Genomic DNA, 10,222 nt, shown 5'->3' on the forward strand with positions numbered 1-10,222 from the left:
GTGGATAGAATTGAAAAAAGATTAGGGTGTGGTGTGTTTGGTGCAGCTTGTGCTTATCCAGTTAAGTCGTTTATCTGGAAACATGGATTGCGGGGTTAGACCCGCATTCCGCGTTTAATGTAAAAGTCCAACTGTGTTTTAGGATAAGCAACTCAAACGCTGTTTCCAAACGATAACGGATAAGCTGCCCCAAACGGAGCACAAAATATAGCCTCAAAGTGTGAAAATAGATTATTGAGAGCTTAAATAAAATATAATTTCAGATCTTGAGGACTTAAAAAACAGCTTAAAGTAAGCATGATTCAAGTGGAAAAGCAATTATTGAAAAATAAATAGAAATTTTATGGTAAGAGTTTAGACAAACTAAATTACAACAGTATCAAACAAATGTTGAGAACAAAACTTTTGAAGGTTTTGGAGCGAAAATAACGCTTACCTCCATTTATCCCTCAGTTCTCTCTTCTCAGAGAGGACCCATGTGACCAAGATAGCAGCCAGCAGGGCTACAATGGTGATGAGCAGGAGGGCGAAGTTGAAATCTTCTGTAAGGGAGTCGTAAGACCGCGACGGAGTGATTCTGGAGAAGAAGAGATCAACTCCATAGGCAAAGACGAGGGTGCTGGATTCCAATTTGGCGGGGAACGTTACGATGCCTCGAATGCCTTCCACTTGAAGCGAGTGTGTCACATGAGACTGCAGACGAAATCAGCATAATTAAATCATGAATTTTAAGGAAACATAATTGCTGCAACATTATAATTTATAACACCACATATACAAAAGAATTGCATAAAATTGGAGTAAATCATATAAACTACAAGGAGAGTATATATATGAAACGGATCAGCTTTCTGATAAAAGAGATAAAAAGAAGGCAAAGTTAACTGCATGTAAGTTAATCCCACGTGCAAGTGGAAGGCATTCGCACAAGCGACTAACATGTAGTGAAATAGGCTTAGTTTTGGACATCATTGTCCATTGATCATCGACAAGTTCTGTATGAGGAATAAAATCTATTTTCAGCAATGTATTTGCACAACAACCATTCAAATTATCATTGACCAAGCACTTTTCTTCTTCATACTTCGATATGAATTTTATCTACCGCTCTTTTGGCACATCTTCTACCCTTCAGTATATATTCCCAAACCAAATAAATGCACTGTCCACTATTTTAAATAGATGCTGCTCTTACCATCACTAAAAAATAATCATTTTTTAATTCATAAGTCCAAGTTTGACATAAAGTCATCTTCACATTTAAGTTTTGTTGACAGTCAATTTTTTAATTAATCACTTATTTCCTGATCAACATAGATCCATGCAACATACCTAGCTTAAAACATTTTAAAATTAACCTTTTAAATTTTAACTATAGAAGGTATATCATTCATTTTAAACCGCTAGGTTTAACTCTAGAAGTTATATCCACCTTAACATCCTCATCCTTATGCATAATAAAAATAAGATGCTAAAATATATCACCTAAGTATCGCTTTATCTTCAAGTGCTATTGATTGAAATAAATTTTTAAACGACGACAAATGTATTTTAGCATTGTTCTAAATTTCTATTTATTTCAAATTTCAACAATGATTTTATTAATTAGAATCTCTTCATCTACAAAAAATATACACAAACTACTACACTCTGAATGCACTTGGTAAGCACTTCGTGACACGGGGGGTATTCCCCTCCCACACCTACTGAACCAGGCAACATGAACCGGTTCAGTTGAGACTGGGTGAGGCCCACCCAATTAGGAGAGGGCCCCACCTCTCCTCCCTATCAAAATATTATTTATATGTGCTTCGTGTGTCTTAGGGTTAGCTCATGTTATTTTCAGCTTTGTGTGTCTTAGGAAAGCTGTTGGCATCCTATTTTCCACTCCGAGGACTGTACCCGACGGTTAGGGTGGAATTCCGACTGTATCCCTCTCCACGATGGTGAGTATCTTCTTCGACTTCCACCTCCACCTCCCCCCTTCCTTATCGCCTGTTGGTTTTCCTTGTACCCCCGTTGATACAAGCACTACCAGCGCCCTAACTAGGGCACTAAAACAGCACCCCTGGGCACTAAAAAGCGCCTCGATTCGGGGCTCCTTGATCATGAAAGATCAAAGCCCCGACAGACTTCGCGGGAGCAGGAATCCACGAGAATTAGCGAAAGCGGGAGAACCCGCTTGAGAGCAAGGAGTGGGATAGTGAATATTTGGATCCAAATGGGCGTCAACATTGGAATTTGGATTTTATGGATTTTTCCAGGCTTCCTACTCTCTTCCTTCATGTAGAAGCTTCCTTTAGGAGTCTATAAATTGCCGACTTTGGGTATGAGGGAGTTAGATTAAAGTTGTGTTTGAGTTTAGCTTTAGATCTCCGGTGTGGAGTCTCTTTCCTCTTTGCGAGTTATATCCGAGGAGGTGGTGGTACTCTGGTTGTATCCCCTCCGCAGTGGTGATTGTATTTTCCCATTTTATCCTCCCCAATCTATCTCTTCGGTTGTATCCCCTCCGCAGTTGTGATCGTATTTTCCCATTTTATCCTCCCCAATCTATCTCTTTCACTCCTCTTAGCCACCGACCACTTCTCGTTTCTCCTAACCAACATACGATCGCTACCGACCACCCGCAACCCTTCCCACTTGCCGTCCCTTCAGTTCCACACCTTCCCTTCGCTACCACTCGCCTCTTGTGGTTGTTGTCACTCCTTCCAATCATCCACATCTCTCTAGCCGACCTCCATCACCTATTAGGATACATTTAGGAGTGTTGTTAGTGTTGTTTCATGTTTTGAGTTGTTATTTCCATTCGAGTCATGATGCAATCTTATTTTAACGTTAATGAAAGATTTTTTTTTGTGTTTCTACTGTTTCTTCTACTAGTTTCGGTACTATTTGGAATCAGAGTTAGCTCAACTCTAGTCTTGTCGTAGGGTTCCCCAGCATCCGCTGATACCCAATTCACCTCCAACTTTTTTTTTCCAATTCCCAACCATGGCCATGCTACCGCGGAGAGATACATCAAGCTCTACTCAGAAAGAAATCCAATGTGAAATTCATCGTCTGCAATGGAGACTACCTGAGTTAGATGACAAGAACCGGGAAGAGGATATCTTCCACGGAGAGATACATCAAGCTCTACTCAGAAAGAGATCCAATGTGAAATTCATCTTCTGCAATGGAGACTACCCGAGTTAGATGACAAGAACCGGGAAGAGGATATCTTCGATCCAACTTTGGAGATTCAAAGGGGAGAAAGAAATGACGATCTGAATCCCTTCCATGGGGAGGCTTTCAACGATGAAGAATACACATCATGACGATTTGGAATTCGATATCAGAAAAGGCCATGAGAGGGATATTTGAATCCCTCCCAAAGGGAGAATTCCCGAGAGTAGATACTCGTGGGAGGACCCAAAGACTACAGGATCAAGGTCTACCTGAGTTTGAATGAGGCATGGATCTAGATGAATTCCTTGGGTGGCTGCAAACTGTTGAACAGATCTTTGAATATAAGAAGGTACTCGAGGAAAGGCGAGTCAAACTAGCCACCATTAATCTGAAGAAAAACGCTTCCCTATGGTGGGAAAATGTGTAGAGGCAGATAAAGAGGGAATGCAGTGAAAAGATAATTAAGTGGGAGAAGATGAAGAAGATAATGCGGAAAAAAATATCACCCACCCCACTAACACCTGGATATTTTTTGTAAAACTCCACAACTTACAATAGAGGGACATTTCAGTAGAGGAATTCACAGCCCAGTTCGATCATTTACAACTCAAGTGTCGACTGATATAGCCGGAAGAGCATACAATAGTCAAATATCTTGAGGAAATGAGGCTTGCCATTAGCAATTTGGTACAACTGCAACCATACTGGACATTGGGAGATGTCCAGACACTGGCCTTAAAAGTAGAAAGACAGCAAAAGCAGAGTAGGCAGCAACCTCCAGACAAACAACCACCTACAGTTACCACAATCAACAAGGATACCCCGGGAAATAGCAAGCCCGGACACAGGAATGAAAGTACGAATCAGAGCGAGAAGAAGCAGAAGAAAGACAGCGCCTTCAACATTGTACCGGCTAGAAAATGTTTCAAGTGCCACGATTATGCCCACATAGCCACCAACTGCCCCACGAGCAGAGTAGTCTCACTTAATGATCATGGCGTCGTGGAAGAAATTAGCAATGACGAGAAAGCCGAGAACAGAGGGAGGTGTGCCAACTTCCCCTAGATGAAAGAGAAGCACTCGTGATTTGATGAATTCTGCAGACTGGGGATACTAGGGATTAGCAGTGGTTTTGCCGCAACATATTCTACACCTGTTGTACAGTGAACGAAAAGGTATGCAGTCTTATTATCAACGACAGAAGCAAAAAGAATGTGGCGTCAACACAACTGGTAAAGAAATTAGGATTCACAAAGCAGAGAACATTACCAGCCATATTCACTTAAGTGGCTGAAGGAGAACCGGGTCAACATCAATCAAAGATACTTGGTAGAATTTTCGATCGGAGGCCAGCTGCAGGGCCAGATATGGTGCGATGTGATTTCTATGAATGTCGGTCACCTTCTGCTAGGAAGACCGTGCTAATTTAACCGAATGACTAAGCACGACAAATATAAAAACACATTCTTTCACCAAGAACGGGAAGCGCAAGACCCTCCTTACTTCGATAAAGGCCGAGGTCATAGGTACCCTTTTAGCAGACTAATGTCAGTATAACTAGTTTTAGAGCCCAATTGAAGCTACAAAAATGCTGTGGTGCGGCCTGGAAACACGCTTGGGGTCATTGGAAACGTGGCTGCAGGCATGGTCTTGCGACTCACATTCCTATATTCGTGACCTCGCTGCCCCTCTCCTCATTGTCATGATTCATTCTCTCGCCTTACCCTCACGATGTGCTCCTCTCTCGCGATACTTGACCTAAATTACCCTCCCTCTCTCGCACGATTCTCATGGATATCTCTCGTGTGATTCTCACAGATAAGTTAAGTTATCTTCGCTCTCTCTCTAGCGTGATTCTCATAGATAGGGATCCTCTGTGTGGTGCCTTCTTATATGTATAGTGCTTTCTTATTTGTGCGGTGTCTTCTTGTCGTTGTGTCATTTAATCTGTGTGGCGGTTCCTCTATGTTGTGATACCTCTTCTCGCTGGGAAATCCTTACCTTAACTATGTTATTGTTCTTGTTTTTAAAAATTTTGCGGTTGTTCTTCTGTGTGGTTCTTCTTCGTGCTGGGTAATATGTACCCTAACTTATCTGTGACTTTTGATTTTGCAAAAGGCTTAATGCCAGAGAATTTGGTGGTTTCCTCTGTGCAACTGTTCCCCTTCTCGTTGGTTAATGCCTACTGTGCTCAAGAATTTTGTGGTTTTTTATTTGATAATTGCTAATGGTTAATTGGTTTTCAGTTGATGTTCGAATTTGGAGATTTTTGGGAATACCATGTGCGATGACTTGGAAATGAGTGTTGGTTTTCGGTTGATGTTGGATTTCGGTTTTATACTATAGCTCTAAAATGTTCTTGATAGGTGAAATCACTGCTGGTTCAAAAGCACGTTCAATGGCTTGTAATCACATGCAAAGGGGTGTCTTTTGGTTGATAACGGATTATGTACATTTGGTTGATGTTGGCTTATGTTGTTTATGTGGTGAATGTGGGGGTGGATGTGTTTCGGTTGAAGGACTTGAATGGGGTGGTGAAGGGTGGTTGGTGCAAGGACGTGGATGCGGAGGCGGTGATGTTTGGTGGCGTTTGTGTGTGGGTGAGGTGCATGTGTTTGGATGTGGTGATTGCGTATTCATGTGGTTGTGGTTGTGTTGATGATGGAGGATGTGTTTGTGTGTGGGTAAGGTGGTGGTGGGTATTTTTGGTGTGGTTGTGGATGTGTTGGTGATGTTTGATGTATTTGGAGGTGGTGATTGTGTGGTTGTGTATGTGTTGGTTAGTGTGGAGTTTTTGGTGTGTAGAGGTAGTAGATGTGTTATGTTTTAAAGATGTTTGTCGTATTGTTGTGTGTGGAGATAGTGGCAGCGGTTGTCTGGGTGTTGTGGCGGTGTGGTGCAGAGGGGCAGTGATGATGCTATTATGGCATTTTTCTCGCTGAGTTGTGTTAAATATTTTTTATGGGAAATGTTTATGTTAATTAGTTTTTTTTTTTTGATAATACAATGATTAAGACAAAAGAGATTGGTTCATCTATAATATGAGATAAAAAGAATTAACATTTTGCAGCATTTGTCTCAAGGAGATCGATCTGAGAAATAGGCTAACAACCTATTTTAACAAGAAATGTTGTCAAAATATTTTTAGAAAATTCAAGAAAAGTACAGACAGAGAGTACTATAAGATGCAGTTAAAAACAACTGGGATCAACTCAAGAAGAATTGAAAATTCTAGAAGAAATTGAAGCGAGAATCAACGGGCATGGGATGGGATCCAAATAAGCAAACGATTAATGCTTTCGAGTGGTGGGCAGAGAGAATTGCGATGAACATTTTTGAAATGTCTCTTAAAGTTTGTCAATTTTTAATTTATTTTTAAATTGAACTACATGTTATATGAATTTATAGGTGGTGCATGTTGCGAAAAAATTTAAATAATGTGGAATCGATCCTGTGTTGGAGAAGTTTGATCGTATATTTAAGGGTGTCGTAGAAAAGGGTAACAACAATTGTACCCCCAGTGAGGACGGGTGACATCCCCGAAAATTTGGGAGTTGACCAAACAGGTGATTTTACTGAAGGCCCCAGCCCAGATCTCTATGAACTCGAGTCCACAAGCCCTGTAAGTGTTCGCAGATTGAAAAAAAAAAAATGGAAGCTGTTTTTCATAGAAACAAGATATACAGTTGGTGGTTTCATGCAGCACTGTAAGTGTTCGCAGATTGAAAATAAAAAAAAAATGGGAGCTATTTTTCTTAGAAACAAGATATACAGTTGGTGGTTTCATGCAGCAATGACCCCAGCACATCTCAAGCAACTTATGTCTAGCAAATTGTGCAAATTCTGAATGTAATTCCAGAAATTTTTGAGGATTTGCCGCTGCATTTGGTTTCTATGAAGTTGCATGAAGATTCGACCTGGAGAGTTTTTCATCGCGATGCCTGCTGACCGTAGGGTGACTTACCTACGATATTTTTATGAGAGCAGAGACATGAGAAACAGAGACATGAGAAATTTTTCTTATTTACATTCACGTGGGACATTCTATTTATTTATAGTTTTTTTCATTGTGCTTTGGATATTTAAACTGTTTTGTACATGCCACTTTACTTCAAAGTTTTTTATTTATCGTTATGGTTTCTATTTATTTCTGTAGCATTATTTGCTTATGTTGGTTTTGATTGTAACCTTATATGATTTTAGCAAATTCACTGATGCTTATGTGATAGCCACTTCGATACCAAAATAAATAGATGCAAATAGAAAAAGGCGCAGAAGGAGAGTTGCAGTTGTCGCATGTTTGATGCACGAATATTATAACTCAAAAATATGTGCTCAGGTTATCACCAATTGAGAATCAAATGAGATGATATAGCAAAGAAAGATTTCAACACCTGATATGGGCATTATAAATTTGTTGTAATGGCTTTTGGATGATCAAATGCACATGTAGTTTTTATGGACCTTATGAACAAAATCTTTAAACCATTTATGGATAGATTGTGATAGTCTTTATTGACAACATATTAATCTATTCCAGTGATGAGATTCATCACACATATCATCTTCGCACTGTTCTGCAGACATTGAAGGAGAACAAATTGAATTCTAAGTTGTCAAAGTGTAAATTTTGGTTGAGAAGCATAGCATTTTGGGGGCATATCATTAGCAATGAAGGCAACACAGTGGACCGGAACAAGGTTAAAGCAATAGTTAATTGGCCTAGACCAACCACTCTTACGAAAGCTCAGAGTTTCTTAGGTCTGGCAGGTTATTATTATAGGAGATTCGTTGAAGGGTTCTCGCAGATCGCAATGCTTTTGTCCAGATTTACTCAGAAAGCGGTGATATTTTTGAATGGACAGATTGTTGTGAGGAAGCTTTCCAGAAGTTAAGATATGTATGCCGACGATTCCAGTATTGACTATCCCCTCGGGGATAGAAGGCTTTCAGATCTATTGAGATGCAATTTTAAGGGGATTTGGATGTGTCCATATGCAACATGAGAAAGAAACTGCTTATGCATCTAAGCAATTGAAGAATCATGAGAAAATTATCTATCACATGATTTGGAGCTTGTAGCAGTTGTATTTGTTTTGAAGATATAGAGATATTATTTGTATCGTATCATGTGTGAAGTATTTACTGATCACCAAAGTTTGAAGTATATTTTCACCCAAAAGGAGTTGAATTTAAGGCAACAAAGATAACTTGAGCTTATCAAAGAACATGATCTGGATATACAATATCACCCGGGGAAAGCAAATGTTGTGGCGGACGCGCTAAGCAGGAAGGCAAGTGGCAGTGCTAACTGGGAAATTGCACAACAATAATAGTTCATTAGAGATATGGAGCATTTACAGTTATCAGTAGTGACACAAAATGATGGAAGTTTCGTTCTATTGAATCAGATGTTCATTCAGCCAACTTTGAAGGACAAATATGAGATGGATTGCTACAAGCTGCAGAGTTTCGAAAAATATTTGGCCAGGTGAATGCAAGGCACTTGGAAAAATATGAGATCGATGAAGAAAAGTTATTGAAGTACAAGGGTAGCATTTGTATTCCTGATGTAAGTAATTTTTGCAAAAAAATCATGCATGAGAAACATTAAGGAGCTTAAGGGTTTATGTTGGTGGCCAGGATTCAAGCACAGTGTAGCAGAGTTCGTGACAAAGTGCCTAACTGTCAGATGCTTAAGGTTGAGCACCAGAAGCCAGGTAAAATGTTACAAATGTTGCCTATACCAAAGTGGAAAAGGGAGGACGTTGCAATGGACTTTGTGACAGGACTATCGAGATCAAGGCAGGAATGTGATGCTGTATGGGTAATTATTGATCGTCTGACCAAGTCTGCACATTACTTGATGAACGTGTACGATTGCATGGAGTCCCAAAATCTATTGTTTCAGATTGAGACGGCAGATTCACATCTAGACTGTGGAGGAAGATCAAGAGGGTTTGGGTGCTCAATTGACATTCAGTACAACCTTTCATCCCCCATACAAACGGTCAATTAGAGAGAACGATCCAAACATTGGAAGTCTTACTTCGACTTGTTCTTGATTTTAGTTGAAACTGAGAAATACACATACCTTTGATAAAATTTTCCTACAATAATAGTTAGACCCTTTATTTATCACAACCCAGCTCAGGATTTGGAATTAACCAAGATTCGAACAGACAGTTGAACTGTACAAATTAAATTTTCAACATTTGTCTACAATTTAAAAAATGAAAGAGTCATTACAAATTAAATTAAAGCGGTACAATTTAAAATTACGTCGTTACTGGCAGTCCCCATCGTCTATAAACATTTTTTTGTCTATCGCTCATATTTTAACAATTTAATTAAACTTGAAAAGTCAGTTAAAACAACTGTGAGCTAAATGAGCAAGTAAATACTCATACTTCTAAAACACAGCAGAACAAAAAAAAGTAATAACAATATGCATGTCAGTTAAACTTCTTTATAAATCAATATAATCATTTAACATGACATTCAAAGGGATTCATATCAGTATCATATCAAAATCACTTCATATCTATACAACCGTCACAAGAGACACTGTTTAAAATTTGTATCACTTAAGGTACTTCAATATCAATATCATTTTTCATTTACGTGCACGGGTACATTAGTGTTTCCCTACTAATACCACCAAGGGGTACTCCATTATAGTCAGTCATACACATGCAAACAGTCAGCAAAAACATGTATTCATCGAATTCAATTATATTATATAAATCATATACAAAAATACATGAGTAAATAGCTACAATAATTTGTCACGATATAATCAATAAAGAAAATAATATCTCAATCAGAATAAAAACATTCACAAATATCATCAACTGCAAACATATTTGAGAAAAAATATATTCTTACTATAATTTAAAAATAAAGTACTCATTTCAATCCCGATTGTTTCGCTTTGACATCGTCTCTTCTAAGTTTGAAAACAAACATAACATCATATTTAATTAATTTATTATTTTAATAAATTATTTAATTAAGTATTAAATTTTCTTTATCTAATCTGGTTTACTTTATT

At 38.7% G+C, this 10,222-nt stretch overlaps 1 protein-coding gene across 1 annotated transcript in view; it reads right to left on the bottom strand.

The window, feature by feature from the left end:
• Positions 1-301: 301 nt before the first annotated feature.
• LOC110020977 (ER membrane protein complex subunit 1) overlaps positions 302-10,222 on the bottom strand; it is a 55,128-nt gene continuing 45,207 nt past the window's right edge. Inside the window, exon 12 of the mRNA XM_020719286.1 lies at positions 302-693. Within this exon, the coding sequence (XP_020574945.1) occupies positions 433-693 (261 nt within the window). The 3' untranslated portion in view covers positions 302-432. The remainder of the gene's footprint in view (positions 694-10,222) is intronic.

Source organism: Phalaenopsis equestris, unplaced genomic scaffold (genome assembly GCF_001263595.1).
Source record: "Phalaenopsis equestris unplaced genomic scaffold, ASM126359v1 Scaffold000114, whole genome shotgun sequence".
Classification (NCBI taxonomy): domain Eukaryota; kingdom Viridiplantae; phylum Streptophyta; class Magnoliopsida; order Asparagales; family Orchidaceae; genus Phalaenopsis; species Phalaenopsis equestris.